The sequence below is a fragment of the Schistocerca cancellata genome, chromosome 1 (genome assembly GCF_023864275.1).
Source record: "Schistocerca cancellata isolate TAMUIC-IGC-003103 chromosome 1, iqSchCanc2.1, whole genome shotgun sequence".
Lineage (NCBI taxonomy): Eukaryota > Metazoa > Arthropoda > Insecta > Orthoptera > Acrididae > Schistocerca > Schistocerca cancellata.
In genome coordinates, this window is record NC_064626.1 from 267112139 (window position 1) to 267128868 (window position 16730).

A 16730-nucleotide genomic window follows, 5' to 3' on the forward strand; every position below is an offset into this window, starting at 1 on the left:
AAAACACATTGTGCACACTATTTGAGGTCCAACCCCTATTACACCCCATTCCTATTTTTATAAACTATTTTTAAATTTTCTATTATTCCTCTTTTCCTGTTTCTAATCATTTCTTACAGAATTTACTTATTTCCTTTACTCTCCTGCCCCATTGTCATGATCTGTTTTTCCATCCACTTACTCCTTTCCACTTTGATAACTTTTTGCACTTTCTCACTTTATATTTTTCACTTGCTTCTGACATCCTTTATTAAAATCCATATTCTAAACACCTTATTGTTCTTGAAAAGCACTTCTGTAACTTGAGAATTTCACCAAGTTAACTTCTTGTATCTTCTCTTATTAATTAGTTCTGCCATGCACCTCCTATGATGCTTCTATCAGTGTGCTCTTTAAAACTCCTGCACTCTTCTTCCACAGTTTGCAACTCACCTAGGGCTTTTTTCTTCTTACTTTCTGCTGATATTGTTCGTTTAGGTCTTCTTTTGCTGATATTGTTCTTTTAGCTTTTCTTTCTTTTTACCTTCCGTAGTCATGTTCACCTTTCAATGATTTACTGACACTAAGGGTTGCCATAGATTTCATGGGGCCCCAGACAAATTTTTGTGATGGTCCCTAGCCCATCTCAGCCCAAAGCAGTTAATTATCACAAATATTAATTCTTCAGTATGTTGTTTTACACATGAGTGGTAAATAAATGCTGCCTGCACAGTCCTCTGTCAACTATTTATTTATTGATTGAATGTACTGTCTTTAAATAGTTACAAATTTGAATATAACATAATAACAACAACAATAATAATAATAATAATAATAGCTATTGAAAGAAAATCAGTCAATCCATATTTAAATAAATTTAATCTCCAGAAAAGTTTTGATTATTTGTTGCTCACAAAATACTGGCTGTGGGGATTTATCATTTAATTTCGCAGTAGGGGATGTTCAGTCGTTGCCATACTCGATTATTAATATGTGTTGTAAAACTGAGTTTAATTGTCAGTTGACTATCACTTCTTCAACTTTTATTGAGTCGTGTGAGATGCTAGTGTGGGGAAAAAAGAGGTAAGCACTTTGGTGGCTGCAGGGCAAGAAGTGTTGTGCAGGGATGTCTCTGGCAGTGGTGACGACATTTGCAGCTCACGCCCTATTGTGACCATTTGCCATAAAGAAAGTAACACACAGAAGTACAAACATTTTATCAAAACCCATTAAAGTGACATTCATGTTCACATGTGGTAATTATTTGAAATAATGGAAGTGATATGAAATTAAAGTAAGGCCACAATGAAGGTCAAAGAACAGAATAGTATTGCTACTGCAGTACCACTCAGTGTCAGCTTGCATAGATTGGCAGCGGTGTTAAGCATCACAAAAACTTATGGATCCCATTGACAAGTGTCAAGCAGTACTTGGAGGCATTGCCCCAAGAAAAGTGGGACAAGCTATAAAATATTTTTGTTGTGTTGATTTTCTGTTATTTTAAATTTATAAACTAGCAAAAGCATCACTAGCAATATTGACCTTACATGCTTGTACAATTGCCCAGCACAGACAGCTTGATGAAAATTTCAATATTAAAGAGAATCACAGTTGAATAGTGAGCAAAAATAAATATAGAGAGACAATTTTTTTTCAGTGCCCCCCCCCCCCCCCTCCCCTTCCCCACTTCCCCATATGGGTGGCCCTGCTATCACTTCCCAAGATTCCTGTGAGGTCTTTCCAGCAATTGTAACGATAATGGGGCACATGTCACCACTGTATTGCACTCCAGCTGGTAGTGCACTACTTCTTGCCACTGCCCATGTCCCACTACTTGGACGAGGGGTTGGACTCTGGGAGACCTTTCCCTGCTCTTGATTATTCCTTTGTTCTAAATATCTGAAATCTGGGTGTTCAGTCATGTTCTTAATTTTTTGGTGTTGTTTTGCCTGAATCTAGTTGTATCTGATATAAAGATTAATAAATAAATATGATTATTATTCATTTTTACCTTCATATTGCATATAAACAATGTGGTTACTCTTGTGAAGCATGCACTTGTAGAACATTATAGCATGTTGTAGCAATTTCTTTGATGATGATTTATCTACGGACATATAAACCTGTGAGAAATAAAATCTGTATGAATTTTGGGTGTTATATAATGTTTTCTTACATGAATGTGTAATTTTTGCATAATCTGCTTTTCAGGAAATGGGTTTTATAAAATTCATTGGTGCCAGACTATTTGAAGCCACTATTTGCTTCATACTTATTACAGTACTGCCTCTGCCACCTTACATGGAATTTACAGCCTACAGGTTTGTCTTAAGAACTGTAAATCTATACTGTATATCAGCTTCACTCAAACTTTATATAGTGGTGAGACTTAGAGGAAGTGTATTTAGCAGTGAATTATCAAAATTGGTATTGACAGGACCAGATAGTAAACAACAAGGTAGTAGATACTTGTGTAACTTCTTGTAATTGGGGTTCACATTCAAGTAAAAAATAAAAATAAAAAAGTTAAATAAACTAAAAGGAATGTATGTGATATCAAGAATTGTTTTAGGAACAGTTGGGTGCTTATTTAAGAGGATTGTGTTTAGGATTGTTATTTAACTATTCTTATACGAAGACTGTTTTATAAGCTCATCTCTAACTAATGGGCTACTTAAGAAACCATGTGCTTTGATAACATTTTTATCTGCAATGAATTTTCTGGTCTGTTATTAACCATTTCACATGTACTTGCAATGGCTACTAATATAATGTTATGTTAAATAGTTCTGGACTCCATTTTAGTCATCTGTTGGCTCAACCTTTCTGTATATTACTATAGTTCATAATATTATATTTTAGTTACCATTTTAATTTTGATTATGTTTGTCTGACATTTTGTTGTAATGGCTGACTGATAACTTCTTTTATCTTCATGAATGTGGGAGAGGCTTTCTTTTTCTGTTTTTTTCATTGTATAATGGCAGCCTGCACAAGAATCAAGACATAACAAATAAACAAACAACAGTTTTGGTGGGCCAGAAGAAAATAAATCTTCGGCAGATATAGAATTCTTATGTAGTCTTCATCAATTTGAGCTATGTTTATTATATATGACCACAATTTTAAGGAATCTCGATCAAGCTATCACCAGTTATAACTATGAAACATTGCAGGAAGTATTATCATCACTTTTGTATTCCTTCAGACACACACACACACACACACACACACACACACACACACACACACACACACACACTGTTCAAGGATATGACATATAGAAGTGCAGTAAAGCTGCCACTAAGTTCACAATTTCATACTTTTACAAAAAGCTCAAGAAAACGAGGTATGATTCTCTTACTTCAAAGAAGTGTGGGAGTATCCAAGACATTGTGAGCTATTGTGAATAATCCAAAACAAGAGAAATCAAAATACAACATGAAAGTCAGTAAAGCAAACAATAAATTCATCAAAACACACAGCTTAATAGAGTACAAAGATCTGCTTGACTGTGGCTGGTGCTCTGCTTAAATAGCAAGAGGTGCTGCCCATCTCACACCATGTTGCTGTGGCATACAGTGATTTTTGAGGGCATAAAGCAAACTATTTTCATCACAAATCAATTTCACTGTAAATACTCTGGAGGTCAGTGTGTTCATTTCCTTGTCTCTGGCACTGATAAATGCGAAATTCGTGTTGGTGACAAGTGTGGTGTACATCTGTATTTTTGCGTGTATTCTTTTTGTGCTGTCCTACAGAATAACCTGAGGAAATATTGCAATAAATAACAAAATATTTATACTGTACAAAAGAGCTTTGAGACTACAATGAAGAACTGTAAGTTACAAACCTTGCAATTATTGCCTCTTCAGGACAGTCAGGACATTTATGCACATGTATCATTATGTATATTCACTGATGATATTTGGGTAGTCAGCATTTTTTAAACAAATTATTTCATGGCCAATTGTGATACATGAAACAAAGATAGTTTGCTCTTGCACTCAGTCCAAGGACAGGTCAACAGCAGTCAGGTTGGCAGCAGTACCAATAATAGCAAACCTCCAGTCTTCACATTTTTCTGCCATCTTCATTTCTGTGCGGAAACTTTTTAAATTTGATCTACATACTACATACGTAGCCTTCTTCTAGTTTATTAAGCATTCACATAATACCCCTCTATTTTTGTTTGGATTTCTTTCTATACTCATGTAGAGGACCACACACTTGTTATTGTTTAGAAACAATTTCTATTTTTAGCATCATACAGACATCTTGTCTACATTTTTCAGTTGATTCTGATCTTCTGATGAGTTTATTTCTTAGTAAATATTGGTACCAACTGCAAACAATGTAAGAAGGCCTCTTAGATTGTTTCCTAAATCATTTATACAGATGAGGAACAGCAGAGGACCTATAACACTTCCATTTTATTCAACAGCTTCCTGTCAGTTACTGCAAACTGTGGCTCTTCTGATAGGAAATCACAAATCCAGTAGCTCAACTGAGACAGTACTCCATAAGTAATGCAATTTAATTAAAAGTCTCTTGTGAGGAATTATGTCAAAAGTCTTATGGATATCTAGAAACATGGAATCAACTTGAGCTCCCCTGTCCACACACTCATTATTTCATGTGAATAAAGAGCAAACTGTGTTTCACAAGAACATTGTTTTCTGAATCCATGTTGGCTGTTTGTTAGTAAATCGTTTTCTTTGAGGTAATTCACAGTGTTTGAACACAGTATGTGTTCCAAAATCCTACCGCAAATCGACGTCAGTGATATGGGTCTGTTTTTCAGCAGCTTAGTCCTATTTCCTTTCTTGTGTGTTGATGTGAGCTGTGCAACTTTCCAGTCTATAGGTATGAATCTTCCACCAAGTGAGCAGTTGTGTATGATTGCTAAGTATGGAGCTATTATGTCAGCTTACTCTGAAAGAAACCCAGTTTGTATACATTCTGGACTGGAAGACTTGTTTTTATTAAGCGATTAAGTTGCTTTGCTGCTTTTAAGTGACTCATGTTGGCAGCTGTCCTGTTCTGAACTCTGCAATATTTACTTCATCTTTTTTGTGAAGGAATTTCAGACAACCATGTTTATTAACTCTGATTTAGTGGCACTGTCATCAGCAATCATGTTACGTAGATCCAGTTGTGAGGAAAAATTCTCAAGGATGTAGGAAATATCCAAAATAAAATATAAAGATGGACTAATCCCACATTCTAGCAAAAAGCTAAGTATCAGGATGTTGTTGAATATTATTTGTGAAGGACATTTACCATAGTTGACTCATATAATGTATTTAATGATCAACAGTAAAGGTTCTACTTTGAAAAAAAAATACTGCTGCTTTTCTGGTTAAATTGTTTAGATGCCATATATATTTTACTGCTTATTTAACAGTTGGAAACATACTGATTACAAGAGCAGGATAGTAGTTATGACACACCATATAAATTGAAATAAAAATCAACTCTTGTTGCAGTAAGTTAACCTAGAGCTGGTTTCACAAAACTACCCAATGACTGAAGCTAACATAAGGACTATACAAACAGTAGCTTGCAATATGGGGAATGGACTGGGTGGAAATGGTTCATGTATCAGTTATAGGTAAGAAAGCTCAATAGGATGTATGGAATATGCCACCTATGCATTGCTTATACAATCACATTTAAATTCATGTAATCAGTAATAATTTGTGTTGAGTATCTCTTTGAACTTTTCTCAGCATAGTGGAGTACAGTTCAACATTTTAACAAAAAACGTTTGTCACTGAATGATATTCATTTGTACCCATTTCCATGGAAAATATGACACTACTCTCTAAAGATAGTTACCAGTAAACAATGGCCATTTCTTTAAAGGGTACTAGAGTTATCAGTCTTCTATTCAGCATCTTGTAAATGCCATATTAAGTGCTCTCATCATATTACATTGTAGTTCAGCTCTCATCAATTTAAATGTGCTATATAAAGAGACTCTGATAGTTTGAAGGAAGTAATACAAAATCTCACTTTCTCACAAACTTTTCTTCACTTCTTTTCAGTGTACATTACTTATGGTTGTACACACTAATTCTTCATCCTAAACCATTCTGCAAAGACTTCACAATGTATGCTTAGGAACACTGGTAAAAGTGCTAAATGGGCAGATACATTCATGTGAGTAAATTCTAAGTGATGCCAATAGCAAGTTTCTTTCATTTTTGGCAAAAGGAAGAAATTATTTGGGGCCAGTCATAGCCCTAAATTGGTCATAGAATTGTCCAGATTTAGGACTAGCCAAGAAATGCTCATATTTTAAGTGTCTTGGGTACTGTCCTGTAGCCATAGTGGGACAAGATATGTCACAAGCCCATTCGTTAATCACTTCTCATGAATTCCTTCAAGAACTTTTTGAAGGAACTCCATGGTGTTCCAATTTGTTGTTATTGTTGTACTTTCTTTGAATGTGAATATAGCAATGTGTCTGCCTACAATCAAGAAATTGCACACCCATTTTTCCACACACTCCTGTTATGCTGGGGAAAAACCATCACAGATGATCCAGATGCATTGATACTGATTTTTCTGTGAATCAGATTATAACAGCCACATTTTGTCATCAGTTATGATGGTGAATATCTATTTTGAAATTCAAGTGATCAAGAAGCAGTGTACAGAACTATGAATGATGAATCTCTTATTTCTGGTGTAAGTGGTGTCATATGCTCTTGACAGCAAATGTTTTTCACATCAAGACTCACATGTGAAGTATAGAGATAATCAGTGGCCCAATCCCAAGAATACAGAAAAGTTACAGTGGAAGTTGTGTGATATGACTACTTTCGCAAATGTCCCCTCTTCTGATAGGGTAGGATATGCCTATGATGAGATTGGAATAGGATATGCTGGGTGGAATACTGGGTGGGTGCATAGAGCAGATCTTGCAGTAGCATGTTCTTTAAGACTTTATTATGCAATTGCAAGTAATACATCACCATTTCCATTCGTTGGACAGTGACAGCTGGAAGCAGTCTTGACCAATGTTGTGACGTACTGCTTTACAGCTCACAATGTACCATTGTACACTTTCCAAGGAAGAAAAAAAAAGTAAATAAAAAATAATAAAAGAAATAAGTATGGTGCCAAATACATAATGGTCATTACTCTTTACAGAAAAGCAAATTACTGGTTCCGTACAAACTTGGTGCTGGAACAGCCTATTTCACAAACAATGAACAGAATAAAAGGGAACTTAATGAATTTTTAAATACCCTTTATGACTGTATGCTTCAGTCTGTTTATGCTTTGAAAATAAGTCAATAATAAAATACAAATTTGTTACATGGTTTTACTGCTTCATTTCCTATTTACTCAGTGGAAACTAAGGCAGCACCTAGTTCGAGAATGCAACCAGATATTACCCTGGTACCATGGCCATATAGTGTTCTCATGATAGCAACTTTGCGCATGTTGTATCTCAGTGTGTGAATGTTCTGGACCCACATACTACTCTACTATCTGAACAGGCCTCAAAAGGCCTAATGGTACTGACTGGACGCCATTTCATCCTTGGCGAATAGATATCACTGGATGTGGATATGGAGGGGTATGTGGTCACACTGCTCTCCCAACCGTTGTCATGTTTTATGACTGAAGCCGCTACTTCTCATTCAAGTAGCTCCTCAATTGGCTTTCCAACAGTGCTCGGCACATCCAGATGGTCACCCATCCAAGTGTTAACTAAGTGCAAAAGCACTTAACTTCAGTGATGTGATGGGAACCGGTGTTACCATGGTGGCAAGGCAGTTGGCAGCTTCACATTATAACTAACAAAATAAAAACCCTGGGGTTCAGAAGCAGGAAATTAATTCATTACAACATCTAAGCCAACAGTGAGCAGTTTTTTTACTGATTGTACAACTGAAAATTTTGTTTTGTTTCTTGTTATAAAAAGCCAAATAAGGTAAATGAATAGAGATATGGAATGAACACAAGAAGTCATCAGAAGTGTTAAAATGAGTCTATTTAACAGTTATATTGCTAGTGGAGAAATTGCTCTAATTTGTCATTTACAAAGCTTTGTTACTTTTTTTTTGCAGTGTTCCTCCTTACATGCCATTTGAAGGGCCATTACAGCTAAATGATAGATTAAACAATGCAGAACATTTATTTGTTGATCTTCTTAAGGGGCCTGAAGCATTTGCTGTACACAATGGAGAAATTTATACAGGAATACATGGAGGAGAAGTTGTTAAAATTGTAAACAACAGTTTAGTGCATGTAGCAAAGTTTGGAAAACCATGTGGTATGTACATTTCAAATTGTAATCAATGTTGTAATTGGGAACAAAAGAGTAAAAATCATCATTGAATCCTGCAATTTTTTGTTACTGTACTGATTTGTTACCAGTTGCACTGCGGGAATTGAAAAATTTAATATTAATACCATTTGAGTACTGTCACTGTTCTTGCTGCATGCATTTTTCGTGGTAACTAATGTTCTGACTTAAGATTTTACCTACTCTCTCCGTTTCCATTCTTATATGAGAAATTTGTGCTGGAAGAATATGAAGCAGAATATGTAGCACAGATAAGGACAAACAATTACAGTGAAGTGCTCAGAACCAAATAAAATTAACTACCATTATAACAATTCTTGTAAGCATAATCTGAGGATGATAAAATTGTTGTACTGGATGAAAATACACTCGTCGGCAAAATGGTGGGTTCTTTGGCTTGCTCTGGGAGGTGACCGAGTGGATACTATAACACATAAAATATTAGTTTGCTTTATTATGACATGAATAAGAAGAACTACTTAACTTTGTAAACCCATTTCCCCAGGAATGTTATGAGTATTTACAACTGTCTCTGAACATTAACGTACCACTTGATACAGACAAAATACAAGTCTCTCACTCAGATTACATTTAACAATAATTCTAACGTAGTAGTCTGCTTAATACATTGATCACACAGTTGGCCTTCTAGAAGACAAGCTGTCATCTTAGTCAGTGACCACGGACTAGAGTGAGCAGTACTGTTGCAGCAGTGTACTTGTAGCAAAATATTTCTGGGTGTGGCTACACCATTGTCAGTCATTTGTTGATGTAGCTTCCAGAGGTTATCTTTTCTTGTGGTTACTTTACCACCTTGCTCTTTCGATGACACCACGTAAATATCCCCAGTAGACTTAAACTTATTATGTTTTAGTTTTTGCTTTTGCTTTTAAACAGGTCTTGAAGGATTGGAATTACAGTATTTGTAAACTGTGTTGCAGTGCTTTTCGGATCAAATGTTTGTGTGCTTCATTGCTGTCACAAATTACATTCCTGTTTTGAGTAATCACTGGAGATAGATCATAATTGTATTGAAAATACTTTAAACCTGTAAATAAACTGTTTGCTTCATATTGATGGAATCAACTGTTATTGCCATTTGTATAATGTTTCTCTCTCTTTATACTATTTATATTATTCAGTCTTAACTGATACTAAAATAAATATCGATTAATGCATTACAGAAGTATTGCTGACATTTTCTGTTTTGTTCAGGCCTGGATGTAAACTCAGTGTAAGTAATTTATAAACTGTAACAAACAATTGAAAGCCCTGGATGGAGTAATAACAATATTGAGAGAAGGATAGATTGATACTCACCATATAAAGGAGACCTTGAGTCATGCTAGGCACAATGAAAAACTGCTGCCCGTTAAGCTTTCAGCTTAAAGGCCTTCTTCTGAAGTAGGAAACACATATACATTCACATAAACACAACTCACACACAAATGACCACTGCCTCTGGCCATCATGGCCAGACGTGGACTGCAGCTGTGCCTGATCTGAGAAGCAACCTGGTGCGGGTGGTGGGGGTAGGGAGGGTGCTAGGTTGGGGAGGGGGAAGGAAGGCTGCCTGTGAGTGAGGGAAGGTGTACTACTGCTTGTGCGAGTGTGCGGGGACTTGGTGGGGACAGGAAAGGGTTGTTAAGTGTAGTTCAGATGTTTGGAGGGGAGAGGGTAGAAAAGGAGAGATAGACCTAGATGACATGTCCCTTACATCCTCACACCACGACGTACTGCAGTCTGGTTACTCACACCATTTGGAGCCTCTCTTGTTCTGCCATGGCCCCTGGATCCACCAATAACTCTGTCCAAATGTGCATGACCACACCTGGGCATCCACATAGAATGGTGTTGCTGCACCCACTTCATATTCTGGGAGTGCACACAGGAGATCCAGAAAGATCCAGTGAGGGCGCCTATAGGAATTCTGCTGGGGTTTGATCATTGATAGGTGCAGACTTGCAAGAAGCCAGGAAGAAGTCTAGTGCTGAAGCCAATTTAACAAACCCTAAAGCTTTCAGCATTTGCACATTAAAGGTGCAAACAAACTGTTCTGCTATGCCATTTGTGGATTGATGGAAAGGGGGTGTGGTCAGTTGCATAATACAACTGTGAGTGGAAAAACTATTGGAGTGAGCAGCTGTGATCTGAGAACCATTTTTCATCATCAGAATGTGGGTTGCACACTCTATTATGAAGATCTGCTCCAAATCTAACCTAAAATCATTTTTCCTGAATAACTCCTTCTAGTCCATGGAAAAATAATACATTTATCAGTGTTATCATTAATCATGTATACATATCCTATAAGCTGACTTGCTTCACATCATCTCAAGAAAAGAATGATTCAAATGAGCCATGAAATATCTAACTAACTAATTAAGTAATTAATTAAACATTCCTTTGTCCTGTCTCCAGAGTGTCTGTAGCACCTGGTGATGTCCCATTTGTGGCCATGGCCAAAGTTTATACATTCTTATAAGTGTGTATTGTGCAAAATAAGTCATGTGATGTATTGTTTCATAGATTTTTCCCAAAATGGTGGACCCAGACTATGTCTGTTGACTGCTACATGTATACTATCAAGCTAAGTAAGTCCCACCAACCTCACTTTGACCAGCAAGACAAGGTTTAAAATAGTAATTTTTCCATACCACTTTTCCTTGCCCCTTAGCTATCAAACCACTTTCAAAAACCTTTCAGATGTGGCCATGTGATTGGAAGAAAAGCACTACAAACAGTCTCTTCACCATCTCCAACCAGTTTGGAAGAAAAACACTGCAAACAGACTCTTCACCATCTCCAGCCCATTTCTAGCATCTATTTTCTATTCTATAAACTATACAGGATAACAGTTAAAAGAGATAACACACACAAGAAGTCTACACTTCAAATTTCCCCTGGAGCCAAATGGATTTTGTTATCCTCTAATAAACCTTGCCAAGTCCGTTATTGTTATCAGGCGACACCACCAGTTAACTAACCACTCCATACTCTGCTACGCTGCCTCTTCTTACAGAGTCCATATATTCTCATTGAATAGTAACACCCCCTGCTGCTGTTGATGTTGCTGGTTTATCTTTTTTCTGTTGCAACAGCTGTTGCTGCAGTAGGTCTATAAATCACTAACGTCCATGGTATCACTTGTTAAATAAGTACTACAACTGTCTCATTGCCAATGTTATAAGCCTCACTTTGGCCCACAATGTTTATTGAACATAAATAATTTCTGTCACAACATTGCCAATTCACCAGGCCAATTCCTGAGCCCACTTATAGGAACACACTTCCAGATAATTTCACATCTTTCCACACAGAGTGAATAACTTTATTGATCACTTATTACACTTCTGAAATATATACCATGACACAGCTTCTGCCCCAGGAGGCAGAAAAATAGCCTTGTGCAACCCAAAAGGGCTGCTGGCCATCTCCTTGAATTTGCATCCTCCAAACTGCTCTATGAAATATTTTAACATGAAGATTGTTCTGGCCAATCACTCTCCAGAGCACCGTGTAGGCCCTTTGGCCATTACTGTTAATTCACATAGTACAGCTGGCAAGTGCTGTTGCCTGCTGACATTTTCAGAAGTTTCTTCTGGAAGGGTATTAGGAAACACCAGCCATTCTGTGGAAGTCAGTCATCTTTGAAAGTAGTTGGGTCAGGCCGGGGCACCCCACTTAACTGCTTTAGCAGTAGAACTGCAGATTGGTCATTCCTAGAACCACGGCTAGGTTTCTTGTAACCCAGGTCTCTTTACCATTTATTATACTGTGCCAGTGGGTATTGTGGCTTCTAGTGAATCTGTTTTATGAAGTGCTGGATACTTTATTATAAAATAAACACAAATAAAGTAGCTTTTCTGAAATTATCAGTTATTATTACAAAACTGTACAGCCATTTGCTGCATGCCTTTATCTGCCTAGTAACAAATAATGAGTACAAATAATAGTCTTTTGATGTGCATGTATTACAGACAGTTTTCTTACACATATGATGCTTTACAAATGATTTATTTCCAGTGCAGTCAGACTTTACAAGGCAACATATTTGCTTTTCTTGTCTCACAGGAATATCTTGGGGAGTTATGCAGGTACAGGGTTTGTATAAAATGTAATGAGACTGAGCTTTTGAGTCAAAATTTATTTTTGATATCACTACAACCACTTAGTACTCTTCAATGTATGATCCTTGAGAGTCAGCAACCTGCTGCATGTGAGATTTCCATGGTTCAAATGCTGCTGTGGACACTTGAGTCCGGGATGGCCTTCAAAGCCCTTGTCGTGGTGGCTTGGACCTCCTTCAGGGTCCCATGACGGTGTTCTATCAGGGAAGTTTTTAGTTTGGGGAACAAAAAAAATTCTGGCAGTACCACATCGGTACTGTAGGGGGCTGGGGAATCATTGGAATCCCTTTCATGGCCAGGTAGCTGGCCACCATGAAGCAGGTGTGACTCAGCGTGTCGTCATGATGCAGCTTCCAATCATCAGCAATGGCTGGCTTCACGCGATGGACCCTGGCTTTCAGTCTCTTGAGCTCTTTGCAATAAAAAGCACTGTTGACAGTTTGGCCATGGGGCACAAACTCATGATGAACCATGCCCCTGACGTCAAAAAACACAATCAGCATGGCTTTCACCTTAGATTTGCTCTAGCTAGCCTTTTTTGGACATGGGGATGCTGCAGTGTGGCATTCAGCACTCATGTGCTTTGTCTCTAGGTCGTATCTAAAAATTCTGGATCAGCTTCAAGGGTCTGGAGATCGTCTTGGCAGGTGTTCACATGTGCTTGCTTTTGAAGGTCTGACAAAATCTTTGGGGCCATCTTGTCACAGACATTCCTCGTTGGTAATTCTTTGGTGATGATGATGTACACTGTCATTTTATCAAGTCCAAGGTCATCTGCTATCATTATGACACTCATCTGATGGTCGGTGTTCAGTAAAACACACACACAGTCAATGTTTTAATCAGTTTTGCTGGTTGACGGGCGTCCAGAATGGTCCTCATCCTCAGCGCTGTCCTGGCCCTCTTTAAAGCTCTTCACCCACATTAAAACCTGGGATTGTGGCAGGCAATCATTGCCATAAGCTTGCTGATGCATATCCAACATTTACGTACCCGATTTTCCTAGTTTCACACAAAACTTGATGGCGTATCATTGCTCGATCACTTGCTGCACATTGCACCATGACCGATGACTTTGCGACGTGTCCATTCAATGCACAATGCCATCAAGACAAGAGCTCGCAGGCGACTGGCATGCTGCGCATTTTTGACCAGACACCCCCGACCACCATCCCCGAAGTACAGTCGCATCAGCAAAAAATCAGTCTCATTACTTTATATACAAACCCTGTATTAGTCTTCCTGGTTGCGGTGTACTTCTCAGCAAGCCATCCCCCCCACCCCCCTCCCCCCCCCAGCTGCAATATGAAGTCCTTGAATTTTGACTTTAGAGCATTGTGCAATACCCAGGCATTTATCCCAGTCAAATCCAACAAGTTGTATAATGTGTGAACAGGCCGATGTCTGGGTGATGCTTTGTCTGAGTATTTGCAAGCCATTTTGTCAAGCATGTCGACTGCATATCTAGAGCAGCTATAAAATGTAGCTGTGTCTGACTTCTCTTTCAAACTGGCCTCAGCTTTTACATAATGATACATAGTGCTGAGAATAAGGCCATTCTTATTCTTGCTGCTAATTCCCTGATAAACAATGTCATGTCATTCTTCTGTTCTTCTTCGACAACACTGTACTATATAACTCTTCTTTGGCCTTCTTGACAGAGACGTATTTCCCTGTGAGATTGATTTATAATGTCCACAGTACTTGTAGCATTTGCCTTCAAAGTTTCAGAGACAGCAAAGGATGTGAAAAAATGGGTACATGTGGCATCATTTCCCTTATTCAAGTAAGGTTGAACCAACATATACACATAATTGTTGCAATTGAAAAGCATGTCTATGCACCACATAGATAAACAGTTATAAAATGAACATATCAACATGCACACCTTCTTCATCATTGATCAATAAATCACCATGTGGTGTAACATCATCATCTGATGAAGAATCTGAAATTAAAGGTTATGGCAATTCTTCCTTAGATGAAAACTCCAGCAGCTCATCCTCAGATTCATGAGCCAAAATGTCATTTACAGCATTTACATTGTCCTCTTCTGTTCCTGGATGTTTGATCATAATGAATGTGCATGTTGCAAGCACTATTTACGCAGTTAGACTGCACTGCTAACACTGTATTTCACGGAACTAAGCACCTGTTGTGCAAAACTTGTTTACACTTTCAGACATGTTTCAATCTGATTTCCCTCCCTTCTGCTGATGGAGAACTGCAATGTCATCAGGCAGTGACATTAAAGTGATTTCTGAGAGTGTGGACCAAACGCAGTCTAAAATAAATGTGAACCAATACAAGGTATGAGATTACTATAATGTCTGCAGCAGTGGGTCAGAGCTGACCCATCTGCGGTTCTAAGTGATCCTGGATTTTTATCTTTTAAGGTTTCCCTGTAAAAAGTAAAATTAAATGTGATCATTAATTATCTTATTTGATACAAAGTCATAGAAATTCATTGATCTAGGTAAGAATACAAAATAGTAACCATCAAAATAATTAAGGAATGGGTCATGAGTGACCCAGCCACAATTCTAGTGTTAAGGGAAGATTATCCCTTTATCTTCAGGCCTGAGAATAAGTCCTGTGCCACAGAAACTGGAAAACTAGCACTCCTATTTGCAGTACTGACCAATACTAGCCCATGGGCATGGCTCAGGAAAGATACATTATATAGCCCCAGCTTTTTCAGCAACAATTCTTAACTAAGACAGTGGAAATCTCAGAACTGAAAAATTGCATGTAACTTGAATAGCAATGGCTAGCTAGATGTTGTTTACAGAGGCCATATATACAATCAACAACTTCTTCAAGACTGGAAGTGGACATACAATACTATATTGAACAAAAAAGATTTTCATCAGATGCCTGATCTTTCTAAGAAAAGTAAATAAAGATAAAATACTTGAAAAAGTAAAAGTTATAGTACTTCTTAAAACCAATCATCTATAAAACAAGAAAGGAACAAAGAAAACAACAAATCAATGCAATATAATTGAACTAAACTATACATTGCAACGAATAAGCAATCATTACTCATAAGGAATTGAAAATTGGGAAATAAGAAAAATCTCTCCCTGGAAAATCTAGGATGGAATAATGATGCTATTACGAAGAGGATAGATTGCTGCTCACCATATAGCACAGATGTTCAATCACAAATAGGCACAACAAGTAAGCTTTTGGGCGAAAGGCTTTCTTCTGAATTAGACAAAACACACACACACACACACACACACACACACACATTCATGCAAATGTGAGCATGCATGCATGACCATTGTGTCTGGCTGCCAAGGTCAGACTGCGAGCAGCTATGCATGATGGGAGAAGCAATGTAGGTGGTGGGTCTAAGGAGGAGGCTTGAGCAGGGAGGAGGAGGGATAGCAGGGTAGAGGGAGGGGGGGGGGGCGGTAAAGTGCTACTTGTGGGAGCATACAAGGACGAGCTGGAGAGAGGGTAGGGCAGCTAGGTGCAGTCAGGAAGTTGAACAGAGGGTGGGAGGGGTGGGGTGGGGGTGGGGGTGCAGTAAAGGAGGGAAGTAAAAAGACTGTGGGTGGGTTGGTGGAATAGAGGGCTGTGTAGTTCTGGAGTGGGAACAGGGAAGGGGATAGGTGGGTGACGGACAATGACAATAGAGGTTGAGGCCAGTAGGATATGTTGCAGGGAGAGTTCCCACCTGCACAGTCCAGAAAAGCTGATGGAGGAATGCAGATGGCACAGGCTGAGAAGCAGTCATTAAAATAAAGCAGCATACTCAGCAATGGGGTGTTCCAGCTGCTTCTTGGCCACAGTTTGTCAGTGGTCATCTATGCAGACAGACAGCTTATTGGTTGTTATGCAAATGTAGAATGCAGCACAGTGGTTGCAGCTTAGCTTGTAGATCACATGACTGGTTTCGAATGTAGCCCTGCCTTTGATGGGTAAGATCATGTTTATCACTGAACTAGAGTTGGTGATGGTGGGAGGATGTATGGGACACGTCTTGTATCTAGGTGTGTTACAGGGATATGAGCCATGAACAAGCAGTTTGGAACAGGAGTTGTATAGGGATGGATGAGGAAATTGTGTAGGTTCAGTGGGCAGCGGAATACCACTGTGGAAGGGTGGGAAGGATAGTGGGTAGGACATTCCTCTTTTCAGGGCATGACAAGAGGTAGTCATTGTCCATCACCTCACAGCCCTCTGTTCCACCAACCCACCCACAGTCTTTTTACTTCTCTCCTTTTCTGCTCCCCCTCCCCCTTCCCCAACCCCCACCACTCCCTCCTTTCTGCCCTCTGTTT

At 38.4% G+C, this 16730-nt stretch overlaps 1 protein-coding gene across 2 annotated transcripts in view; it reads left to right on the top strand.

The window, feature by feature from the left end:
* LOC126170985 (adipocyte plasma membrane-associated protein Hemomucin-like) overlaps nucleotides 1-16730 on the top strand; it is a 106641-nt gene that overhangs the window by 24644 nt on the left and 65267 nt on the right. For both annotated transcript variants that reach the window (XM_049920765.1, XM_049920764.1), the window contains exons 2-3: nucleotides 2191-2300; nucleotides 8067-8272. In XM_049920765.1, coding sequence (XP_049776722.1) covers nucleotides 2194-2300; nucleotides 8067-8272 — 313 coding nt within the window. In that variant the 5' untranslated portion in view covers nucleotides 2191-2193. The remainder of the gene's footprint in view (nucleotides 1-2190; nucleotides 2301-8066; nucleotides 8273-16730) is intronic.